The 24,023-nt window shown below is 46.9% G+C and overlaps 6 protein-coding genes across 8 annotated transcripts; 2 read left to right on the top strand and 4 right to left on the bottom strand.

Moving 5' to 3' along the window:
- Window positions 1–9,662: 9,662 nt before the first annotated feature.
- On the bottom strand, window positions 9,663–11,655 carry LOC9658387 (CUGBP Elav-like family member 1). 2 transcript variants are annotated; one of them, XM_002974236.2, is made up of 4 exons: window positions 10,573–11,655; window positions 10,435–10,518; window positions 10,235–10,369; window positions 9,663–9,899 (listed from the first exon to the last, which is right to left on the bottom strand). In XM_002974236.2, the coding sequence occupies exons 1-4, from the start codon at window positions 11,597–11,599 to the stop codon at window positions 9,739–9,741; spliced, it is 1,407 nt and encodes a 468-aa protein (XP_002974282.1). In that variant the 5' UTR covers window positions 11,600–11,655; the 3' UTR covers window positions 9,663–9,738. The 2 variants fall into 2 exon arrangements, with proteins under 2 accessions (XP_002974282.1, XP_024535139.1); XM_024679371.1 differs by lacking the exon at window positions 9,663–9,899 and having other exon boundaries at window positions 9,911–10,369.
- A 126-nt stretch (window positions 11,656–11,781) lies between these two features.
- Window positions 11,782–14,145, top strand: LOC9657688 (mannan endo-1,4-beta-mannosidase 5). Its single transcript, XM_002974398.2, has 5 exons — window positions 11,782–12,360; window positions 12,790–12,987; window positions 13,044–13,166; window positions 13,218–13,429; window positions 13,486–14,145. Exons 1-5 carry the CDS (start codon window positions 12,007–12,009, stop codon window positions 13,901–13,903), a joined length of 1,305 nt encoding a protein of 434 aa, XP_002974444.2. The 5' UTR covers window positions 11,782–12,006; the 3' UTR covers window positions 13,904–14,145.
- Window positions 14,099–16,126, bottom strand: LOC9657687. The gene has a single exon (XM_002974235.2). It carries the CDS (start codon window positions 15,677–15,679, stop codon window positions 14,099–14,101), a length of 1,581 nt encoding a protein of 526 aa, XP_002974281.1. The 5' UTR covers window positions 15,680–16,126.
- A 29-nt stretch (window positions 16,127–16,155) lies between these two features.
- LOC9657686 lies at window positions 16,156–18,159 on the bottom strand. Its single transcript, XM_024679120.1, has one exon. The coding sequence runs from the start codon at window positions 17,893–17,895 to the stop codon at window positions 16,156–16,158; it is 1,740 nt and encodes a 579-aa protein (XP_024534888.1). The 5' UTR covers window positions 17,896–18,159.
- On the bottom strand, window positions 17,932–20,439 carry LOC9657685 (pentatricopeptide repeat-containing protein At4g02750). The gene is made up of 2 exons (XM_024679118.1): window positions 18,835–20,439; window positions 17,932–18,657 (listed from the first exon to the last, which is right to left on the bottom strand). The coding sequence occupies exons 1-2, from the start codon at window positions 20,437–20,439 to the stop codon at window positions 17,932–17,934; spliced, it is 2,331 nt and encodes a 776-aa protein (XP_024534886.1).
- Window positions 20,440–21,213: 774 nt separating this feature from the next.
- Window positions 21,214–23,819, top strand: LOC112347811 (uncharacterized protein At1g51745-like). Of its 2 annotated transcripts, none has more exons than XM_024679261.1 (4): window positions 21,214–21,751; window positions 21,944–22,931; window positions 22,983–23,064; window positions 23,135–23,819. In XM_024679261.1, exons 1-4 carry the CDS (start codon window positions 21,552–21,554, stop codon window positions 23,755–23,757), a joined length of 1,893 nt encoding a protein of 630 aa, XP_024535029.1. In that variant the 5' UTR covers window positions 21,214–21,551; the 3' UTR covers window positions 23,758–23,819. The 2 variants fall into 2 exon arrangements, with proteins under 2 accessions (XP_024535029.1, XP_024535030.1); XM_024679262.1 differs by having other exon boundaries at window positions 21,216–21,751; window positions 21,944–22,898.
- The last annotated feature ends 204 nt before the right edge of the window (window positions 23,820–24,023 follow it).

Raw genomic sequence — 24,023 nt, 5'->3', positions numbered from 1 at the left:
AGTCCCAAACTGTAGAATTTAAAGGAGTAGTCTGTAAGCGACTAAATTTTCCATTTTACTTTAGTCACTTAACCACACCTCTGACCACTTGGAGGAGTCTCATTGACAACCTCCATAAGTCCAACTCAGGACTTGGGGCTTGCTAGCCCCGAGAATGGCATCCATGCCACTCAACCTTAGCACTTGGTCCAAGTGCTCCACGTGTCCGATCCCATGATCGACACCCCAAGGTATCACCGACGTACTGGCCCGTTACGCTAAGGCCATGCCCAATCACCTTTGCCACCCTGGTAGTCCATTACCACTTGCATCACAGTCTTGGCTCTCCAAGACTAGGCAAACCATCCGTGAGTGGTCATCTGAGATCCACTCCTTAGCACCCTTAGGATGCCCACCAACAAGGGGAATAGCCTTCCCCAATATCCCTCTGTCAGTCCCCACTAAGTCCCTTTCTGCCCCTGGCCGTGTTTGCCAACACTGCCACTGGATCGAGACCCACAGGCCCGACCACCCATGTCCCACGGTCCTCTGGGACTTCCTCACCACACGACTGTGTCCTTGGTCACTACCCCAGAGGACTGCTCCTCTTCCTTTCCACAGTCTGGGCCTTTGGGGCAACATTTCGGAACACCGTGGCCTTACGCGAGCCACCTGGGTACTCTCCTCACCTTCTGCCCTTAGGTGCTCTAGCCATGGGCTTAGAGCGAGGTTCCGTTGAGCCACGCCTGGTATCCAAGTAGGTAGTGCCACCCACACTTGGACTGGGAGCATCGGCCAGTCGATCTCCCGGGGGAACTAGAGCCGGCTCTTGAACACTTCACCAAGCTACCCCGCTTGTCGGTCCGTGTTCACTCTAGTCTTGGACTTCCCAGTGGGCAGCTCATCACCCAACACTGGGTTCGACTTTCCTGGGCCAAACTGGCCTTTCCTGGCCAAACTGGCTCCACTGTAGTCCTCCCCCTACTATACTTTTGGAGCTCACCAAACCCCCCAGGGTCTGGGAGACGAACGCTTTGGGCTTTCACCCTCTCAGGCTCCGGACTCGGACTCGGACTCGGACTCAGATTCAGACTCGGACTCGGGCTCGGCCTCGGTCTCGGCCTCGGCCTCGGTCTCGGTCTCGGTCCCGATCTCGGTCTCGGTCTCGGTCTCGGTCCTGGTCTCGGTCTCGACTTCGGACTCCATCTCGGACTCCATCTCGGACTCCATCTCGGACTCCATCTCGGGTCCATCTCGGGTCCATCTCGGACTCCATTTCGGGTCCATCTCGGGTCCACCTCGGACTCCATCTCGGACTCCATCTCGGACTCCATCTCGGGTCCATCTCGGACTCCACTTCGGACTCCAGGTCGGGTCCATCTCGGACTCCATCTCGGGTCCATCTCGGACTCCATCTCGGACTCCATTTCGGGTCCATCTCGGGTCCACCTCGGACTCCATCTCGGACTCCATCTCGGACTCCATCTCGGGTCCATCTCGGACTCCACTTCGGACTCCAGCTCGGGTCCATCTCGGACTCCATCTCGGGTCCATCTCGGACTCCATCTCGGACTCCATTTTGGGTCCATCTCGGGTCCACCTCGGACTCCATCTCGGACTCCACTTCAGACTCCAACTCGGGTCCATCTCGGGTCCACCTCGGACTCCACTTCGGACTCCATCTCGGACACTCCCACGTGTCATGTGTTGGTCCTTTTGGGTCCCTTTTTGGAGCCTCGCCTTTTGCTTGCTTCGTGCTCGTTCCTCGAGCACTTCATTGGGAGTTCCACTCCCGCTCTTGACTTTTCAAGTCGGAGCTTTTGGTCCAAACGTGTTACGCTCGTTTGGCTCTCGCTTCGGCCACTACCATGTGGCGCCCTTCCAGCTCCACTTTGGGGCTTAGGGATTTTGTGTCTCACATAGTCCTCTAGTGTGGTGACCAAGGATATGGTCATGTGGTGAGAAAGTCCCAAAAGACAGTGGGACTTAGTGGTTAGGCTGGTGGGCCTTCTCCCAGTGGCAGTGTAGGCAAACTCAGCCATAGATGGAAAAGGGACTTGGTGGGGATTGTAAAAGGGATATTGGGGAAGGTGGTTCCTCATGTGTGTGGGCATCTTAAGGATGCTAAGGAGTGGACCTTGGATGGTCACTCTTGGAGGGATAGCCCAGTCGTTGAGAGACAGGACTACGATGCATGGACCACCGGTATGACCAAGGTGAAGGGGCATGGCATTAGTGTAATGGGCTGGTATGTTTGAAGTCGAGATCGAGACCAGGACTGGGACTGAGACTGAGACCGAGACCGAGACCGCGGCCGAGGCCGAGACCGAGCCCAAGCCCGAGTCCAAGTTTGAGTCCAAGTCCGAGTCTGAGTTCAAGTCTGAGAGGGTGAAATCCCAAAGCATTCGTCTCCCAAACCCTAGGGGGTTTGGTGAGCTCCAAAAGTATAGTAGGGGGAGGACTCCAGTGGAGCCAGTTTGGCCAGGAAAGGCCAATTTGGCCCAGGAAGGCTGTACCCAGGTGTTGGGTGATGGGATAGCCACTGGGAGGTCCAAGGCTAGAGTGAATACGAACCGTCAAACAAGGTAACTTGGTGAAGTGTTCAAGAGCCAGCTTTAGTCCCCCCGAGAGATCGAATGGTCGATGCTCCTAGTCCAAGTGTGGGTGGCACTACCTACTTGGATACCTGGCATGGCTCAATAGAACCTTACTCTAAGCCCATGGCTAGAGCACCCAAAGGTAGAAAACAGAAAGAGTACCCACAAGGCTCGCGTAAGACCACGGTGTTCCGAAATGTTGTCCCAAAGTCCCAAACTATAGAATGGAAAGGAGCAGTCCTCTAGTGTGGTGACCAAGGATATGGTCATGTGATGAGAAAGTCCCAGAGGACAGTGGGACTTAGTGGTCAGGCCGATGGGCCTTGTCCTAGTGGCAGTGTGGGCGAACATGGCCATGGACCAAAAAGGGATTTGGTGGGGACTCTTAAAGGGATATTGGGGAAGGCTATTCCCCATGTCTACAGGCATCTTAAGGATGCTAAGGAGTAGACCTGGGATAGTCACTCATGAACGGATGGCCCAGTCTTTGAGAGATGGGACTGCAATGTAGGTGGTGTTTGACTACTGGTGTGACCAAGGTGAATGGGCATGGCCTTAACATAACGGGCTAGTATGTCAGTGGTACCTTGGGGTGTTAGTCATGGGACTAGACACATGGAGCACTTGGACCAAGTGCAACGGTTGAGTGGCACAGATGCCATTATTGGGGCTAGCAAGTCCCTAGGTCCGAAATAGGATTTATGGAGGTTGTGAGTGAGACTCCTCCAAGTGGTTGGAGGTGTGGTTAATTAACTAAAGTAAAATAGAAAATTTAGTCGCTTATAGGTATGTCCAAATTCACAATCTAGCACTATTCCATATTTAGTAAGTTTTCACATTTGTCCCAGAGACTAACTAACTCTTGATACTAAAGGTAACTAAGGGTGAAAGCCCAAAATGTGCATTCCTCAACGGGGGGGGGGGGGGGGGTTGGGGATGTATAGTAGGGATAGTGGGTAAATTGGGTATGGCTAACTAATTTAAGGTATGGTTTAACTCTCACTTACATGCTTCTCTTTGTTTTGTATCCAGCTTAGGTCTAAGCCTAAGTTTCATATCATACTAGCTAGTAGAGTACCCATATCCTCTCGTTAGGCTGTAATAAAACTAAACTTCATTTAATCCTAGCATTAGGACGATAAAAGCTCTAGGACTGTTCTAATGTCACTCTATGCTTCTGTCCCTTTGTTCTTTAGACTAAATGCTCAATAGTAGCTCTATAGTCGAGTTCCTTCACTTCTTAGTTGTAAGCTTGAGAGTTTAGCTCCATATGTTCATTTAGTGGCCTAAGGCCCTAAAACTCGAGTTTTGCTTCACTATCCTTGGACACATGGCATATGACACATGGCATATAGAGAGTTTAGATTCAGCTTCGTGGTTATCCTATGGTAAAGCACCAAAGGATAAAGGGTGAAAACCACATATGCTACATTTGGTATTAGAGGAAAACTATTGCTACAATTATTATATTTTGATTTGACTACATATTTTAACTAATTTTACAGCTGTTATATATTTACATACTTTTCCTTCATTCGAAAGTTTTTTCTAGGGTTCTTTAGAAGATGGGAAATAAGGAAAACAAAAAATCTATAAGTAAGAGTTGTAATGCATTTTGTAGTTATCCTATAGTAAGTCACTATAAGATAAAGTGAAAACCACATACACTATAAATATCAAATGTAGTGCATGTGGTTTTCACCCTTTATCCTATAGTGATTTACCATAAGATAACCAGGAACTTAAACCCTCTTTGTGCCATGTGTCATATACCAAGAGCCACATGCCATGTGTCCAAAGGACAGTGGAGTGGAACCTAAGTTTTACAGCCTTGGTCCACTAAATGAAGGTGCAAAGCTAAACTCCCAAGCTTGCAGCCAAAGAATGAAGGAATCAAAGTATGGAACAACTCTCAAGCATTCAGCCTAAGGAGCAAAGGGACAGAAGCATAGAGTACAGAGCGATGTTCGAACAATCCTCAAGCTTCTAGCATCCCAATGCTAAGACCAATATGTAAAACAGAGTCTGGTACTATTTTAGCCTAACATGAGGATATGGGTATTCCACCAGCTAGTATGGTATGGAACTTGGGCTTAGACCCAAGCTGAATGCTATTTCAGCATACTAGTGACATAACGTGAGGATATAGGTACTCCACTAACTAGTATGGTGTGGAACTTGGAACCTAAGCTAAATGTAAAACAAGGACAGGCACGCAAATGGGAGCTAAACTATGCCTTAGGTTAATCAACCAGTTTGTTACATGGTTTCTTTTTAGGCACTATGGAAACCAATCTTGGGACGCTTGCAATGGCTCCATTATACATTTGGAAACCCCCCCCCCTCTTGTGAAGAATGCATATTTTGGGCTTTCACCCTTAGTTGCCCTTAGTACTACGAGTTAGTCTCTAAGACAAGCGTGAAAACTTACTAAATATGGAATGGCGATAGATTGCAAATTTGAATATGGGACAAATACCATTGTGTTCAAGATAATCTCTATATTTCGTAAATATGCCAAATTAACAAATCTATACACTTTCCATAAATAGTAATTAGGACCAAACATGACCAACACATATAGGGCATGATAATGAGGGTGTTTGGTAGATATGGTAAGTTATCATCTAGCAATATTGATCGACTAGTCTTAATATGCAGGGGTTTTTATTACTAATTAGTGCAAGACACAATGACTAGCTATATATGCTTAGTTAATAGCATTTAGGAATTTTGTCTTTATGGGCATTTTGAGTGTACTTAGATTAGATGAGCAGTTAACTCAACTAATATAAGGACTGATAAAGGATCTAGCAATACCAACCTCCTACCATCATGGCAGAAAGGAAAGAATATCTAAAAGGACTCACCAACAGGTAACTCTTGATATCCACAGTCATATTCACGACAATTATAATAGTGAACATTTTCACATTCCTTTGTACTACAACTTTTATTTATATATTTTTTGTTTTCCTTGTTTCCCATCTTCTTAAGAACCCTAGAAAAAACTTTTGAATGAACGAAAAGTATGTAAATATATAACAACTATAAAATTAGTCAAAAACATATAGTCAAATCAAAATATAACAACTATAGTAGTAGTCATAGTAAAATAATATAGCTTTAGAAAAGATAAGTTCTTGTTTTTAAATGACTCATTTTAGTAGAAACTTTTAACCTAAATATTTACATGTTTCAATATTTTGAAGTTTGTCAGAACCTTCATTTCTTCAATTTAGATTTCCTTTACCCACACTTTCACCATTTAACAATTTACTTCAAGTGCTAATAAATCTAAAGATAAACTATAACAAATAAATATTATAACCCTTCCAAAAACCTCAATAGGCAAACTCTCAAATACCAACACTAGTTTAGCACAATGAATCACTTTTGATAATTTAGTCAAAGTTATTACAATTCTACTACATGCAAGTGAACTAGCTTCACTATCAACCACTTTGGGGTTGATGATCGTTTGATAAAGTAACTTTATAAACATATTTTTTAGGATTACATAGATATAATATAAATATCACAATTATAATAACTTGATCATCAATTAAGCAATACCACAAGCAATGTTTCTACCATTATTATAAAAATTTATATAAATGTCAAGTGCTAAGTCAATTTGACAAAATGCAATATAAATACCACAACCCACTAAAATAGATTTACAACACTATTGCAAATATGACTGTGGGTATTGAAAGTTACCTGTTAACTAGTCCTTTAGATATTCTTTCCTTATTGCCACAATGTCAAGAGGTTGATATCTTTGTTCCCTTTTTCAGTCTCCGCTTAAGCTAGTTGAGAAATTAGTCTTCACATGTGCATTTGACAAAATGAGCATAACAACGGAATTCCTTAGTGCTATTAGTTAAACATACTTGGGTTAGAGAAACTCATTTGTTGACTTGCATTTGCTAGTGTTAAGAACCCCCACGATATTAAGTTTAGTCTCTCAATATTTGTCAGATGATAGCTTATCATGTCTGTCAAACACCCTTGCTATTATGCACTTTATATCAGTTCAGTCCCAATTATTATTATGGAAAGTATTTAAATTTGCTATTTTGGTATATTTACAGAATGTAGAGATTGTCTTAAATACAATAGTGTTGGTCCCTTTTCTAAATTTGCAATCTAGTGCTATTTAGTAAGTTTTGATTTAATCCCAAAGATTAACTCCTAGTACTAAGGCTGATTAAGGGTGAAAGCCCAAAACATGCATTCCTCAAAAGAAGGATTCCAAATATATAGTAAAGATAATGGGTAGATTAGGCATAGTTGACTAACCTAATACATAATCTAGCTCTTACTTGTGTGTTTGTCCTTGTTTTGCATTTGACTTGGGTTTAAGCCCAAGTTCCACATTGGTGGAATACTTATATCCTTGCATTAAATAACACTGAAATAACACTAAACTCTGTTTAGCTCTATTTTGCATGCTGGTCTTAGCATTGGGATGTTGAAAACTCTAGAACTATTCCAACATCACTCCATGCTCCAATCCCTTTGTTCCTTGGGTTGAACGTTTAAGAGTTATTCCATGCTCTAGTTCCTTTGCTCCTTAACTACAAGCTTGGGAATTTGGCTTTGTACCTTCATTAAGTGGCCCAAGGCCATAAGACTTGGGTTTCACTCTATTGTCTTTTGGACACGTAGCATGTGGCACTTGGCATGTGATACATGGCATATAAAGGGTTTAGGTTTGGTTATCCTATAGTAAATCACCATAGGATAAAAGGTGAAAACCACATGTGCTACAATAACTTCTTTTACAATATAAACAAGCTCATATCACTTTCCTTCTGACCAAACTCAAAATTAATCCAACACTAAACTACTTAAAGAGCAATAGCAAAGTTTTTTAAAAAGCATTGAGCATTGTAATCTAAACCTTCCAATAGCAAGTCTAAGAAAAATGGTTTAGCACTTCATTATTATTCATCCCACGACTCACTACTTATAAAACCTTTATAGCCAACATACATCAAAATAAGGACTTTTGATTGTATGATGTGAATATGAGTAATGATATTACAATTCGTTACAAATCATCTCTTAAAGAAAAGATGATTTTCCTATTTGATCTTTCATCCTTAATGACTTTCTTTTTTATCTTAACTTTGACTATATATCAAACTTTCATTTGCACTACCTTCAGTCCAATCTAAAAAAAATGTATAAGAGAGCATAACAATAAACTTGACTAATAGACTAATCCCTGTAGTCTTAATTAATCCACTCATAATCATACCTAGGAAGGATCTATTAGTGTTATGCTAAATAGCTATAGACTAGCCTATTTACCATTTATAGCCTAGTGGGGGTTTACTTTTATCTATGGTATATAAAACAACTCATGATAACCACTAATTAACTTGTGTAAATTGAGTCTAAGTTACTCCTTGGGTTGTACATTCAAAAGTCATTCTATGCTTTGATTCCTTTACTCATTGATTAAATGTTCAAGAGTTTGGCTCCATCCCTTTGTTTAGTGGCCCCATGCTCTAAAACCTGAGTTCCACTCCATTGCCTTTGAACACATAGCCAAAGGTTTATATTTTGCTCTGTGGATATCCTCTAGTAAATCATCATAGGGTAAAAGGTAAAAATTGATGAACTAATCAACCATGTCCTCTATTAATAATATGACAATCAAGAGGCTAGTCATTTTGGGAGAATGAAGACTTACAAGTCGATCAAGTACAAGTTCTCTTGGAAGAACATGAAAAATAACATTCTTGAGTATTGTAAGATAGACAAAAATTATTAGCAAGTGAAGGTACCAAAAGAAAAGCCAATAGGGCATTTGGTGCCATTGTCTATCCTAGAGGATAGATGGATAAGCATATCCACAGATTTTATCATATATTTTCCAAGAACACATAGCTAAAATGAACAAGCTTGGGTCATTGTGGATCAATTGACCAAGTTTTTAAAGTTGATTCCTTTGAAAAAGGTAGCAAAACATGTGAACTTAGTTGCAGTATACCTTAAATATATCTTTCCTCAGTTTAGTTTGCCAATAAAGATTGTAAGTGATAGAGACTCAAAATTCATAAATGAATTTTGGAGAAGCTTTGTGAAATTCATAAAGATTAGCATTAAGCTATGTAGTAGAAATCATCCTCAAACAAATGGACAATTGAGTGAGTTAATTAGGTGGTTGAGGATATGCTAAGATGCACTGTTCATATGCAATAAAGATAGTGGGATAAATTTTTATTCCTTGTGGAGTTTGTTTATAACAATAGTTAACATGGCAACATACTTTATATGGCCATCATCCAAAAACAGCTTTTGAGCTTAGTTTACTTAGATCTCAAGAATCTAAAATGAATCAAAGAGTTTATCTATAGAATTAGATGAAATTCTAAATGTATTTGCAAGTGGCTCAAGACCGATTTAAGAGGTATTCTAATGAGTATCAAACATTTAAAAAGTTCAAGGTTGGCAATTTGGTTTATGTGCAATTGATATTTTCAGTATCACAAAGTCATACAACCATAAGGAGACTGGAGAAGTGATAAATTGTCTCCTAAATACTCAAGTCTTGAATATATGGCTTACCAAGTGAAGTTGCCAAATGAGGTGGGTGAAAGTACACCCAATTTTCTATATCACCCTGTTGAAAGATGTTTTGATAAGGAATGACTCTTGAAGTATCCTCTTAAATGTCACAGGCTGAGGAAGAAGGGATAGAGCTAGAGCCCAGTTTAATCAATTTATTTTACGTCACAACTAATGAAGGGCTTTTTGGGACAGTGGAGGTGGAGCGTGCTCACAGTGGCACAGAGGGCTCTAGGTTGGTGCATCAGCACAGTAAATCTTCCTTAGGTTCTAACATGGGAAGCTTCCATTACAAGACTCTGGCTCCTGGCGCCTCCCTATCTAAGTTTTGCAGCCGGTCCGAGTCTTTAATACAGGAGCCTGAGTCTTTAATAGAAGACGAAAGTTAAAAACCAACGTGAATCTTTACTTCACATCTGTTGCAAAGGAAAGCCTGTGACAACCAGCAAAAACATCACAGAGAAGGCAAGACCTGCACAAAACTAGAGTAGCAAAAGAATATGGATAAACGGATTAGCTTCGTAGAAAAGAAAAACGGAGACGCCAGGAGAATTATAGAGAAACAATCGCGCGAGCGTTAGTAAGAAGATCGATAAGCACCACTTTTCTGTTTGGAAGGAAAATCAACGTCTTGGTCACGCTGGAGTTTTATCTCAAGTGCACTGCCAGAGATCGACACTCCATTCATGGCAGTCATGGCTGCCTCGGCAGACCGTCTCGTGTCCATTGTCACAGTTCCTGAAGTAAACCGGAGATTTGCAAACAAACGAGAAATAAGAAATCTGATGCGATCAATCGGTACTGTAGAAGTAAATAACGAGGGCGAACTGCAAGCACTTGGCAGGAAATCGTTTCAAGGATCTTTCAGTCAGGGAAAAAGGGAAAAGCTCGTTGGTTTTGGCCAAGCTCGGATAGAGGTAAGCGTCTCGGATCATTTCTAGCTAGAGCGAAGCGAACGACGGACACGAAAGTGGCTATAGAAGAACACTGAAAGTCGAGAAGCTGGAAGCTCGCATGAATGAAGGACAGAGAAAAAAAGAAACTACAGAACAGAAAAAAATGGCTTGGCTTACCACACGGCTGGCCCGCAGCCATTTCTTTGGCGGTAGCGACTTTGGCATATAAAACACTCCCGTAAGGCTTGAATAGGTCCACCAAGTCCGAGTCCCGGTAGTCGGCAGAGATCCCATACACTGACAACGTCGCACCTGGAAAAAGAAGAAAAAACACGAAAAGGATGAGAAGTAGCTAGATCCTCACAGAAAGAACTCACCTTGTGGCCTAGAGGGGCTGTTAGCAGCTGAGGGAGATTGCCGTGAAGAAACACCGTCGGGCTTGAGTGAAGGGTTGACGACTCCTGAAAATGGTTGAAGCCGATGCTTAGAGAGAATCAAAACAAGAAAAGACGCACCTGAGGATCGCGCCAGGAATGCCAACGGGTTTTGGCTTGTAGATGGCTGACTTGTACCGGGTAAGTTGGTTGGTCCTGGAGCTCCTGTGATCTGGGAGGATGGCTGAGGAGCGTAGAGCAGCTGCTGTGGGAATTGCTGCTGGAGGCCCGGAGTGGCGGAGTGACCACTCAACTGATACGCGGCGGCGGCGGCGGCAGCTTGATGCTGCTGGATGAGAACTTGGTGCATGGTTTGCTGAAGCGCGGCTTGTGGATTGGAATGGAGCTCCTGCCCGGCCTGGCTTGCGGCGAGCGAGGCCGGCTTCTCCCACTGCGTCACACCCGTGACTGTGTTGTAGTAGAAGAGAGAGCCATTTGGAGCGTAGTGCGTCGTCCATGTCTCCACAGGAGCGCTGGAAGGAGTGGCGGCCACACTCCCATTGGCGACGTATGGAGCGCTGGAAGAAGCCACTGGATAGTTCACTGATGCTGCCACTGCGCGGAGCTTCTCCACCTCCTTGGAGAGCTGTTCTTGATGATCCTTGCCACTAGCAGAAGTAGAAACTCCACCACCACCGCCACCACCACCGCCAGCGCTGCCACTGCTTGGCTCGTAAGTAGCTTTGAGCCTCTGGAGCTCCTGGCGGAGCGTGTCATTCTCGGCCCTCATCACGGCCATTTGCTGCGCATCCGATCGAGCGCGATGCAAATCCTGTGTCATCTGCTGCGCCTGGAGGAGGAGCTCTTGGCGATGCGAATTCACCGTCTTGATTTCGCTCCTCGCCTGCTCCAGCTCCCTCTCCAATGCCGACATCTTGGCGTCGTTCTGGGAGATAATCTGGCGGAGCTGCGCCACATCCTGCCTCAGCGCGACGTGCGTCGCCGCGAATCGCTGGTTCTCGGTCAGCAGGCGCTGGATTTCCAGGTGCTGGGCCGCAAGCTTCTGCTCGATGATCGGCGGAGGCGGCACGACCATGGAGCCCCTGCCGTGAGGCCGCAAGATTGCGACTCCTTGCTGAGGGACTCGCATCCTGCCCCGACCTGCCATTGTACCAATCGGCGAGGCGGCGGACTCACCTCTTGCGGCTCCCTCACGAAGAACCCTAGAAATTTACTTGTTACTCGCAGGAATCGAACCACGACCACCCAGTTTGTACTTGCCCTAGTGCTGTGCTAAGGAGAATCGAGCCTTGGACCTCCTATTTCGTACTAAACACCGTCACCGTACGCTCTTCATTGCTGATGAAACGTAACATCGCGAGGGAAGTTTTCGTCCGCGATCCATTCGCGCATCGATCGATCTCTCTACTAGTCAAATGCGAGTACGCTGCGAGGTCGCCATCTCTCCGGGAAGGGAATTCTACAAAGCGCGGCCAGGTATTGCAGGTCGATCAAGAGCTTTGGATTCCAGCTCTTGAGCTCTCAGATTCCGGGGGCTAGATCGGTGGATCGAGCATGGTAAACAACTATGCGAGCTACACAGCGATTGCGATCCTGGGGATTATAGGGATTGGATACCTCATCCTCAATGGCAATATCCGGCTGCCCATCAAGCTCCCGGAGATGGGGTTTGTGCGAAGGGATGGCACGCAGTTCTTTGTGGATGACCGGCCTTTCTACATCAATGGCTGGAATTCCTACTGGATGATGAGCGAGGGGGTGGAGTGGCTCAGCCGGTCCAATGTGAGATCCATCCTCGACGATGGAGCCGGCATGGGGCTCAACCTTGTGAGAACTTGGGCTTTCAACGATGCTGGCTACCATGCATTGCAAAGATCTCCTGGCCACTACGACGAGGACGTTTTCAAGGTACTATAGGTAGTGCTGCTCTTTAGAAGTTTCTTTTTCTCTTTTTTCTACCTAGAGAAGTGTTCTAAGTAGCTCGTGAGATTTTCTTCTTCTTCTTAGGATCATAGTTTTCCTTCTTCTTCTTAGGATGGATTTTTCGTCATAGAAGTGTTTCTTTGCATTTCAAGATAAGTGTTCTAAGTAGCTTCTGATCTTTTCTTCCTCTTCTTGTTCTTAGGATGGATTCGTTTTGGTTTTTTTTCATAGCACTTTCTTTCTTCTCCTTCTTAGGATGGATTTTCGTCATAGAAGTGTTTCTTTTCATTTCAAGAGAATTGTCCTACTAACTCTTCTTCTTCTCCCTCTTAGGATCGTTTTTGGTTTTTCTACATTGAAAACTTTTCTCTTTTTTCTTTTGAAGTATCCTGAGTCTTCTTTGTCTTGAGGCAGGCTCTGGATTATGTAATCGTTGAAGCCCGTCGTCGCAACATCAGGTTGTTGCTGAGCCTGACAAATAATCTGGAAGCATTCGGTGGCAAAGGACAGTACGTTTACTGGGCTCGTCAAGCCAATGCCGACGTCGGCTATAGCAACGACACTTTCTTCTCCGATCCAACCATCAAAGACTACTACAAATCTCACGTCAAGGTAGATCAATGCAGCCAGTCGTTTCGTTGAGATCTTGTTGTTTTTCCTTGTGGCAGAAAATACTAACAAGAGTGAACAGCATTACCGGGGTGGCCTACAAAGACGAGCCAGCCATCTTCGCATGGGAGCTCATGAACGAACCACGCTGCATCATTGATCCCTCGGGAAACACACTACAGGTTCTTTACTTTTGCAAAGTTTCACTTAAAATACCAGAGTTTTGGACGCAGACTTGGATCGAAGAAATGTCCGTGTACGTCAAGTCCCTGGACAGCAAGCACCTGCTAACTGTTGGACTGGAAGGATTCTACAATAGTTGGAGTCCCGACAGCTTAGTAGCCAATCCAGGACACTGGGCGGATTTCCTTGGCTCGGATTTCATACGCAACCACCTTCTCTCGACTATAGATTTCGCTTCGATTCATGCGTATCCGGATATATGGTGAGACTGTCTCTCTTTTTCTTTGATCAGAGTTTCACGTAGCCTGCTTTTTTCAGGATGCCCGAGGTGAGCTTCGAGGAACAGCTCAAAGGATTCTCTAAATGGGTTGATACGCACGTCCAAGACGGTGCTTTGAGATTGCAAAAGCCGGTGCTGGTCACAGAATTTGGGCTCAAAACGAAATCTAGCACGAGACACCGGCTTGAGCTCTTAAAGGCAATGTATGACGCGGCCTTCGACTCGGCACGAAACGGAGAAGCGTGTGCCGGGGCAATGCTCTGGCAACTCCTGGAAGAAGGCCTTGACGAGTATGGGGATGACTACGCGATTGTGCCGCGAGACGAGCCTCAAGTCACGGAACTCGTTGGAGCTCATTCCTGCCGGCTTGAAAAGCTTTTTCACTCGAACTTCACAGCAGCAGTGACTCACAGGAAGAACAAACAGGTTTCTACGTGCGAGCCATTACTGGTTTGAAGTTCGGGGAGGGCGTAGCTGTACAAAGATTCGGTCTGCTTCAAGTTTTGTTGGTATTGGCGACGGGTATACAGTTTTTTGCTTATTTGATATTGGCGAGAAGATCATTCTCAGCTGTGTTACTAATAATGTTTCATGCACAGGCTTACGCATGTGTCGAAACACAAGAAACTATGATTTACTTGTAGCGAATGTTTATCCTGTGAATCGAAGAACACCACCGGGAGGTGGCCTTTGAGCTACATCTTTCATGGGTTGAAGATCAGGTGACGAGTCCACAGCATCTAAGTCGAAGGTGGCGATGGCATGGAAAGTCTCCCTCGAGGCTTTCTCGAACGATCCATACCTGGCCAACGTTGCTTGAGCTCCTGGAGATATCGAGATCTCTTCTAGACTCTGAGGAGAGTGTAGAAACTTGGAGGTACACGAATTCAAGTTCTTCTTCCTCCTCCTCCTTATGACTGATCGTACAGGCCGCTGGAAGCCTTCGTCCTCGGTGGAGATTGCGTCGTCAAACATATCGTCGGCCTTGTTCTTGGCGCTCTTCTCTCGCGGCTCGTCGTTATCGTCGCTCGAGTAGTCCTCGATGAGAAACCTCACTCTCTTGGACAACTTCCGATCGGCCACCACGCCACTCTTTTTCAACGCTGGCTTGGAGAAGACGAAGGCCGCCGAGACTGGAAACGTCGCAAACTTTCCATCGTCGACAGCATGAACTTCGTCGGCCGGCTGCTTGATCTCGGCCTCAGCCATCTCTAGAGCTTCGACTTCGTCGTAGAAACACCGGCTTTGGTCATCAAACTCGGAGCTCCCGCCGCCGCAGTCGACGTCGTCGTCGTATGATCTCTCCTTGAAGCTCTCAAACTCGCCTCCTAAGACATGATCACTGCTGGAGAAATCTTGGTGGTGCTGCTCGCGATAATTCTCCAGCGAAGAACCACGACAAGTGTCATGGTCGACGAGCTTGTGCTGCAGCTTCCAGCATCCCAACATGCTCTTGAAGAAACCACAGCCAGTGGACGACGAGGACGACTCTCTCAAAGACCGGTCCCAGATCTCCAGACTCAGCTGCTTCTTAAATCTTCCACTGCTCAGCGGAGACTCCACGGCGTGATGCTCCAGGAAGTTAGCCCTCGAGGACGCTGCTGAGGACAACGAACACCGTTTACTCGGTGACGACGAGCTATACGACTCTGGACTGGCTCCAAAGACGCTGGCATCGAGTATACTCACTGGAGAAGATCTCATCTCTCCGGGGGAGTTTGAGTCCTTGGAGAGTGACGAGATTGGCGATCGAAGTGGTGAAGCTAGCCGAAGCTGGAGGATGTTTTTGATCCTCTCCGCGAGCCGAGGAGACAGTCCTTGCTGCTGCTGCTGCTGCTGCTGCTGAGTTCTTCCGATCGAAAGGCAAGGAGGTGGCTGGAGGAACGACAGTGGAGAGCTCCCGGGAGAGCTCGAGTAGATCAGAGAAGACGGCGACTTCGGCTTACCGGGTTGTTCTTCCCACTTGAAAGGTACCGAACCGGGAGCTTTGAAGTTTTGATTCTCACCAAAGCTACTCGCCTCCTGCAGCTGTGGAGGACTTGCATTCCCGAGGAGAACTCTCGCTGCCTCGCTGCTGCGCCTGGCTGAACTGTTGCTGCTGGCTGAGAAGATGACCCGCTGCTGCGCTGAGAGATTGGTGAACAAAGGTACCTTGAACATTTCTCCTCCATCTTTGCTTCGAAGTGGTGATGGGGCTCTCTCTTCTTCCAGAGCTCCGCTTAGAACGAACATCTTTCTGGATCACAGGCGGCAGGCTCGCTCGCATTTTCCTCCTGTTATGTCTAGACTTTTGCATCCACTCTCTCCATTTTTCCTTGCCATCCCTTGGAAATCCTCAAAGCGAAAAGACTAACTTGTTCTTGGCACGTTGTCCGGACTATATTTCGTGCAACGTGATGAAACTATTCATACCTGGCATGTCCAAAAATTTCCGGTGCTGGTGCTGGTGGTGATTGTCGCCTCTTTCGCTGACGGTATATGTCTTCTGTACCTTTTTTTTTTTCCTTCTATCCGGACATTCTTTGGGTTTTTCTATCAGGAACATTCTTCCCACTGTAGTTGACACACGGAAAAACCATTTTATGCCAAACTTGGTTCGTATTGGTTTGAGAATAGAGATCACACGTTTAGGATGGGAAGTAAGGTAATGAGATTGCAAACATTAAACAGGAAAGAGAGTTTGATGGAAGCTCACCTTGTAGCAATGACTACTTCTTTTGTTTGAGCGGCTTGAAGCTGTATTTCTTGCGAGAGACCTTGCGAGGCCTCGTGAACGCCTCCGGCTCCGGACAAGACGGCTCCACTTTACTCCGTAGCAAATAGAGTTCGTTCTGCGAGTATGGAACTCGATGGTATCCATTCTTCTCGCTCGCCTTCATGGTAGCCTTCAAGAGATCGAGAATATTGCGGGTGGTGGCCTGGATTTTCAGCTGCGCGAGGAAATCACTCCAGCTCTCCAATGCCGCAGCGTCTCTCGCGAGCTTGAGGAGCTTGGTGCTCACATCCTCTGCCGGGAAACCATACCTTCGATCCAGCTCCACGGGGTCAACGGTCTTGGCCAGATGAACAAAGTTGACCTGGAAGACCAGGGCTTTGAGGGTGGCGGAGCACACCTGAAACGTTTGCTGGAGTCGTATCTCTGAGTTATAGTCGCCTGGCTCCACATACGCGAGGTGTGGATGTTTCTTTAGATATGTGAGCGCACTCCTCGTGAGGATCTCCTTGAGGACGAGGCCACCGAGCTTGCTACAATCCACCTCCGGATCCACCAGCGCATACATGAGGAAGGCTCCCAGGTTTGGATTCGAATCTCTTGCTCGGGACTTGATATCTTTCGTAAATTGGTCGATCTTGGAGCGGATTTCGAGAGCCAGGGCCGGATCTTCCTTGGTTAGCTTCCATAAGAGATGGTAGAAGAGGAAAAACACATTAAGGAACTTCTGGGACGATGGGATCTTGAGTGATATGAAGGAACCGGCCATGGCGTCCATCACGACTGGGATGCTCTCGAGCACGGTTTCGGGGCTCCAATCGTTGCGTCCACTCAAGTGCTTGAGGCTGTAATCGAGGATCCCCTTTCCTCGCTTGAAATGAGCCTCGCTCAGGGCCAGTGGGAGAAAGTTCCCGGTGTTCTTCTGGAAGTAGGCCTCGTAGGAGATGGGATCAAACTCCGTGACAATATTTTTCTCGAAATCCATCCGGAGGCCCAGAACGGTCCCGTCCTCCTCAAAAGACTTGCGTGTGTAGGAACAGAAGAGATTCCTCTCGAGCAACACATTGTTGGATTCCATAAACTCTTTCATACTCCCGTATGCAACCGTCAACTGTATAATGGCCTGGTCGTTAACTTTGCTCAAAACCCCTCTCATAGTATCATCATCCAGCTTTTCAAGCAAAGAATGCGCAGATTCTCCTGCCTGGTCACTTGAAATACCATCAACTTTCTCCTCCGCCACCTTTGTAGTCGTATCTATCGGATTCAAAGCCGGGAGATCCTGACCGAAAAACCCACAAATCCCACAATAGTACTTGCAGTTCATCCAGCTCAAATCTTTTGCAGCATACTCCACCATGTCATAGGGTTCCGATTCCCGCTTTGCGATAAAATCACTCGAGACCAAGCACAAGAGCTGGAGGAACAAGTACTTGAGCCTATAAGCGGGAGTGTACTCCGAATCGAAACCATCACAACGAACATTGCCACTGGTGATATTAGGGTGGCAGATCATGGATTGCATGGTCACCCTTGGAGGATGATCGGGATAGGATTTCGGAATACGGACATCCAAGTGAAACCTGTGACCCGCAAATGGACCACTAATGGGCGATAAAATCAAACACATATGCTGTAAGTTACTACCATCATGGATGTGGATACGAATTCCTTCCAGCGGCTCCCTCTCGATATCCTCGAGCTCTCGCCATAGTCGAGCATGTCCCAAATCCATGATTACAAACCTAAACTGTGATGGATTCACTTAAAATTAGTATACAACTTTTCTATAGCTTGTTTTTAATGTGTTTTCCAAGGCCAGAGTGTTTGAAAGAAGAATGTAAGCAGAGCCAGCTTCAGGTCCTACCACAAGCGCATGTTTTGCAGCAGAAACCCCGTGCCGAACATCAAAGTGAACAGAGCAAGCTCCGAGAAACGCTCTCCAGGCCTGTCCATCGGGATCATCCATGGCCACCGTTAAGTCTTCCGCGTTCCTCAGCTCTCCTGCTCGTCCAAAGCTCGCAGCAAGCGCTCTGTAGTGATCCTTTTGCGCTAGAATGCCATGATCCATCTCCATGCACGTAAACTTTTGCAGACCCTCGCGAACTAGACCAATGTGGGAACAAGCAGCAAGAACAATCACGTAAGTCTTTCCATCCGGATCAAATCCTTCCAAACACATGATCTTAAAGATCTCGATGGCTTCTCTACAAAAACCATAGCGAGCATACATGGAAGCAACCACATTCCACGAGCACAAATCCTTTCTAGGCATGGAATCAAAGAGTTTCTTGGCCCCGCAAACTCGACCATTGTCGGCATAAGCAGCCACGATTGACGTCCACGCCACTACATTCTTGTTTGGCATGGAATCAAACGTTTGCTTGGCCTGCTCAATCTTTGTTTCTTGGGAGAACGCAGAGATCATCAAAGTCCACGAGAACTCGTCCTTGAGAAACTCCGGCATGGCATCAAATACCTGGCAAGCCTCTTCTAGCTGAGATCTTTGAGCATATGCTTGAATCATACAGTTCCAGGACACCGTGTCCCGGCATGGCATCTTCTCAAAGATGTCTTTCGCATTTTCGATTCCAGCGTTTTGGGAGTAAGCGGCCATCATGGAGTTCCAGGAGAAGAGATCTTTCTCGGGCATTCGATCAAACATCTCCTTTGCCTTGTCTAGACCCTTACACTGCGAGTAAGCTGCCAACATCAAGTTCCATGACACTCCATCGCCCTTTGGAATTCTCGAAAACAATTCCTCGGCCTCTTTCAAAAGCCCTTCCTTCTTGTAGCCAGACATCAGAGCATTCCACGTTGTCACGTCTTTCTCAGGCATTGAATCAAAAAACTTCTTTGCATCTTCGAGCCTTCCGTACCGTGCATACGCTGCTACCATCGCATTTTGGGCCACGAGGTCTCTGGCCGGGCTCCGGTCGTACAGATCCTTGGCCTGATCGAAATGCCCATTCTTGGCAAGCGCTACTATGATTGTTGTCCAAGAGATCTCATTCCTCTCAGGCATGCTATCAAACACATTTTTCGCGCCACCTAAATGTCCATTTGATAGATAACCTGCCACCAGACTCGTCCATGTCACAACGTTTCTTTCTGGCATATTGTCAAAGACAGACTGAGCATCTTCCAGGTGCCCATAATCGGCATTTGCTTCGATTAAGCACGTCCAAGTAGCGGCATTTCGAGACGGCATTCTCTCAAACAATCCCTTTACCTCATCGAGCTTACCCTCTTCGCAGTAAGCATGCATGAGGATGTTCCACGCAACCACATTCTTTGAGGGCATCTCTTCGAAGAAACGTTTTGCTTCTTCCAGATGCCGGTTATGAGCATATGCAGATAACATGGCATTCCAAGTTACCTCGTCACGCTCGGGCATTCTTTGAAACAGTTCTTCAGCATATTCCACGTTACCAGAATACGCACTAGCGGTTATTAGGGTGTTCCATGTTACTAGGTTATGCTTTGGCATAGTGTCAAACTTTTGAAGAGCACACAGCAAATTTCCAGTTTGGGCATTTGCTGATAGTAAGCTGTTCCAAGAGATTATGTCCCATTCGGGCATAGTGTCAAAGATTCTTTGAGCATCTAAAGATTTCTCATGTTGGGCATAACAAGATGTTAAGGTGTTACCCATTAGTACGTCCCAAACTGGAGTAGAGCAGTAGAGATCTTCGGCGAGATCAACTTGTCCACAATTGGAGTACGCGAGCATCATCGACGTCGCAGAGAGCGCATCTCTCTCCGGGATCGCGTCAAAGAGCCGCTGCGCGCGCTCAAGATCCCTGTCCTGTGCAAACATGCTTATCATCGAATTCCACGAGACAATGTCCGGCGATGGGATCTCCGCGAACAATCTCTCCGCGCTCGCGATTTCCCCCCTCTGCGCGTACCCCTGGAGCATCGTGTTGAAGGACGCCGTCGCCCTCTCTGGCATCGCGTCGAAGATCTCTCGCGCCGCCGCCAGATCGCCGCCCCGGACGAGCGCCGCGATGGCGATGTTGTAGGAGAAGACATTGGGCTCCCGGATCGCGAGGAACGTGTTCCTGGCATCGTCCAGGCTCCCACACCTGGCATACATCTCCACGAGGAGATTCGCGAGGTAACGATTGTCCCTGGCATGCTTGCTCGCGGCGATCTGGGCGTGGATTCGCCTGGCGCTTGCGAGATTCTTGCAAGATTTCACAAGCCTCGCGAGCCGGTCTTGCTCGATGATCGATTCCGACGCGATCTGGCCCTTGTAGACAACCGCATCCACCATTTCTCATTATCAAACCTTTCCTTCGTTTTTAAAACTATGAAGAGCGCAAAAATATTCCGCGAACATGCGTAGTTTAAATCTAATATTTTTTTTAATTAATCATTCATGTTAATGAGTTCTTAGAACCATGGATTTAGAGACAATTGTTTATTGCCTGGTTGAGGTGTAAATCTAGATTCACTTCTTGCCACCCTTCATGCTACATCCATCAATCCATCCTTGTACGAGGAGGAATCTAGGAACAAAAGTGAAAAGTGTTGAGCTTGATAAATTGAATTATCGCCCAATCATAGTTATTCACGAGTAGCGATTGAAATATAGCGCCACATCCCACCTATAACGATGTAGGCTAACAAGCCAAGAACGACCAGCCAAATTAATCGCTCCACGAATTTCTCAAGGCTTTCCAAGCGATTCTGAAGGATTAGAATTTGGTGCTGGAGAATTTGTGTTGGATCTGTAAGCGTAACTCCAGTGTCGTGGGTGGAATAAGCATCTTCGAATTGCATAGCGAGGAGATCCCCATCCTCCTCATCCTCATGTATTTCATCCTCCGAATCATCAGTAAAATGATTGTATTCATTCCCATCCTCGTCCATTTCCTTAGGTTTGATTTGCAAAGAACCCATATATATAGAAAACTACGTGGCAAAAAGAAAAGAAAATATTAGGGCAACCACGTGGAATCCCCGCTGGTGGCGGCGGCGGTGGTGGAGGTAAAATTGGCGGCGGCGGAGCGGCGGAGAGAGGTCGCGTGGGGTGTTGACGATGATGAAGTCAATTCTAGGGTTAGGGTTTTGGCGCGGAAGGAGCTCTAGCTATGGCGCGTGAGGGCGCTGCGACGTTCTGGCTCGTGGCGCCGCCGCGGCGCTGGATCGGAATCCGCTGACGACGATGCCAAGGCGGCAGCAGGTGTGTGGCGCAAGAATCGCGACCCGGATCGGGAATTCATGTCGCGGGCCTTGTCGATCTCTCTCCCCCATGGCAAGAGCGCGCGGATTTGCGACAATTCAATGCAGTTCCAGCGCCTGGACGAGCTCCTCAGCCTCCTCCGGAATCTCAAGGCGGGATTGTCGCTGTAGGTGAGAGATCGGGAAGGGTCAAGCCAACGCATGCCCAGAATGGGTGGCTCTTCCAGGGATTCTTACACGAATGTAGATACAGCAGTAGGCACGATTGTATGGGTGAGGCGCAGGAATGGATCGTGGTGGCCGGGGAGAATTATCTCGGACTCCGAGCTCTCTACAGCGAATCTCCTCTCACCCAGATCGGGGACTCCCGTCAAGCTTCTCGGGAGGGAGGACGGCAGCGTGTAAGAACCTACATTTTGCTTTGCCATGCTTGCTTGGATGATCTTTCTTTTCCTTCTGGTTTGGAGGTGCCATCTCCCGGAAAAATTTAATCTTGGATGGTTTTTCGTGGTTTTCTTGGTCGATATTGGATGGTCTTTGGTGCTTTGCTTGTTGAGAATAGTATGGTGGTTCTCACCGTTTGTCTTTACCAGCGATTGGTACAACATTGAGAAATCAAAGAGGGTGAAGCCTTTCCGCTGTGGAGATTTTGAGGAGTGCATCGAGAAGGCCAAGGCTGTAGCAGGATTGCCAACCAAGAAGAGGGAGAAGTATGCACGGCGAGAGGATGCTATTCTCCATGCTTTGGAGTTGGAGAGGCAGCAGCTGGAGTGCTCGTCCGGGTTCGTGGAGTCCTCGGCATACAGAAAGAGGGAACAGTATGACGGGGAGAGGGAAGTAAGCACTGTCGAAGGCACTCGTTCACGCTCACGCTCACGATCACGACGAAAACGGGTGGTAAAACCGATAGTATCAGACGATGACACGGATTCGGGGAATTCTCGAGTTTATCCAGAAGAGGACGATAACTCTGGTGGGCTTTCCTCCTCCGGTAGGGGGCAAGAAGAGCAAGAGTGGAACCCTGACGAGGACGAGGTGGAAGGACTCCGTAGAATGCGGGGATTGCAGGACTTCGGACTTCGAACAGCCGGAAGAGGGAGAAGGTCTGCCAGTGTCTACGATGAGAACATAGAGAATCACCAGAGTTGCGTGACTCAGAGTGGGAAGGGCTCAACGTTAAATGGCATTAAAGTTCCGTCGTTTACTACAAAGAGGAAGAGAACTGTGGCTGGCGGGGCAGGGGAGGAAGGATCGCTTAGGAAGCGTGACCGCAGGAGGCCGCTTACGCAGGTTTTGGAAAGCAGTGCAAAGTTTCTGTCGGGTGACGGTGAGCTGATGCACATAGTAGACGAGGATGATGCTCTTGTAGAAGGAAACCAGGCTGTAGGGGGGCTGGAGAGGATGGGTGTGGAATTTACTTCTTCAGTCGCCGAAGGTTGCAGAGAGGATTTTTCTAACAATACGACAGGTGTAGCCGACAGGACTTGCTGCAGTTTCTCCGGTCATGCCACCGGTGATTGCTGCGATGGATCTCATCCCTCTGAAGAAGTAAGTCTGAGAGGAAGATTTTTTTTCAGCAATGTGAGTCGCCTCTTTGTCAGCTGCCCGCGATTTCTGACTTGTCCTTTTCAGGAACTATTTGAAAGCGCACGAAAAGGGTACGAAACGGATCACCAGAGGGCGAGACGGTGTTTGAGAAAGCTGCGAGAAGAAGGTTTAGTCTGTCTTTTAGCCGTGAAAAAAGGTGGTGCTGCTGCTAACCAATGAAGTTTTGCGTTTTCCAGGGGCAGCACCGAGAAGGATTCTTGTAAAGCAGGAGCACGACGAAGGTGCGTCGGGTGACACGGAACAGGTTACAGCGAAAAGACCACCCTCGAGGCTCGGACAGATCAAGACCGAGAAGGAAACCGCATGGTACCAGGAGGAATGGCTGGACGTTCCAGTGGAGAAAGACAGCATCGTCCAGAAGCCGTCGGTGCCAATGGTTCTACTAGCGAGCAAACTGACCAGGCGAGCTGTAGTTGGATACCCCGTGGTTGTGGAGGCCATCGAGGGCGGTACGTCCGACGAAGAACAGGATGCCTGTTTTAGACAGGAAGGGATTGCCGGAAGCTCTTCTTCGCGGAGAAAGGCCAAGCCGCCACACAAAGAGAGCCTGTCCAAGAGGCTGGTGAAGAAGGTGGTGGCGTCGTCGAGGAAGACGAGGACGCTGTCGTCGATCGCGAGCGAGCAGAGGCCCAGTGTACATTTACAGGGGACGGGGATAGGAGTGAATAACACAGGCGGAGGAAGAGCTTGGAACGGACGTGAGTTTGAGGAAGAGAACTGGCCTGTGGCTGCTTGCGTTCCCGTAAGGGTGGCTCTCAGCAGGATCAAGGCAGCAGTGAGTGGACCTCTCGAGACTTGACGACGACGACGAACACACTGCTGGACGACAGTGAAGCTACGACTGGAAGAAGAAAAGGGCCTCTCGCTTCCTTTTGTTTCCTGAAAGAAAAGCTTTGTACAGTCGCTTCGAAAGCATGGAGCCCCGGTAAGTTAGAACCTGGTGAGGTGTGTACAATCAATCTGTGCTTCATAGGTTCATGACAACCTTTTTTTTTAGAACAGGATAGAGCTTGGATCAACTGACCAAGTTTCTGGGAAACAAAGAAAAAATTCTTTCAGGGGGGT

This window comes from Selaginella moellendorffii, unplaced genomic scaffold, assembly GCF_000143415.4.
Source record: "Selaginella moellendorffii unplaced genomic scaffold, v1.0 SELMOscaffold_24, whole genome shotgun sequence".
In the NCBI taxonomy this organism is placed as follows: domain Eukaryota; kingdom Viridiplantae; phylum Streptophyta; class Lycopodiopsida; order Selaginellales; family Selaginellaceae; genus Selaginella; species Selaginella moellendorffii.
The sequence above is the reverse complement of the archived record's forward strand: the minus strand, read 5'-3'. Positions and strand labels throughout refer to the sequence as shown.

Coding starts and splice junctions, on each gene's coding strand:
- LOC9658387 (XM_024679371.1), bottom strand. CDS start 11,599: ATGGCAGGTCGGGGCAGGATGCGAGTCCCTCAGCAAGGAGTCGCAATC. Junction 10,519..10,572: donor ATTCCTGGCGCGATCCTCAG/GTGCGTCTTTTC, acceptor AACCATTTTCAG/GAGTCGTCAACCCTTCACTC. Junction 10,370..10,434: donor CAGCCCCTCTAGGCCACAAG/GTGAGTTCTTTC, acceptor TTCTTTTTCCAG/GTGCGACGTTGTCAGTGTAT.
- LOC9657688 (XM_002974398.2), top strand. CDS start 12,007: ATGGTAAACAACTATGCGAGCTACACAGCGATTGCGATCCTGGGGATT. Junction 12,361..12,789: donor ACGACGAGGACGTTTTCAAG/GTACTATAGGTA, acceptor GTCTTGAGGCAG/GCTCTGGATTATGTAATCGT. Junction 13,430..13,485: donor CATGCGTATCCGGATATATG/GTGAGACTGTCT, acceptor TGCTTTTTTCAG/GATGCCCGAGGTGAGCTTCG.
- LOC9657687 (XM_002974235.2), bottom strand. CDS start 15,679: ATGTTCGTTCTAAGCGGAGCTCTGGAAGAAGAGAGAGCCCCATCACCA.
- LOC9657686 (XM_024679120.1), bottom strand. CDS start 17,895: ATGGATTTGGGACATGCTCGACTATGGCGAGAGCTCGAGGATATCGAG.
- LOC9657685 (XM_024679118.1), bottom strand. CDS start 20,439: ATGGTGGATGCGGTTGTCTACAAGGGCCAGATCGCGTCGGAATCGATC. Junction 18,658..18,834: donor AGTGTAAGGGTCTAGACAAG/GCAAAGGAGATG, acceptor CAAAGATCTCAG/CTAGAAGAGGCTTGCCAGGT.
- LOC112347811 (XM_024679261.1), top strand. CDS start 21,552: ATGCCCAGAATGGGTGGCTCTTCCAGGGATTCTTACACGAATGTAGAT. Junction 21,752..21,943: donor GGGAGGGAGGACGGCAGCGT/GTAAGAACCTAC, acceptor TGTCTTTACCAG/CGATTGGTACAACATTGAGA. Junction 23,065..23,134: donor GAGAAAGCTGCGAGAAGAAG/GTTTAGTCTGTC, acceptor TGCGTTTTCCAG/GGGCAGCACCGAGAAGGATT.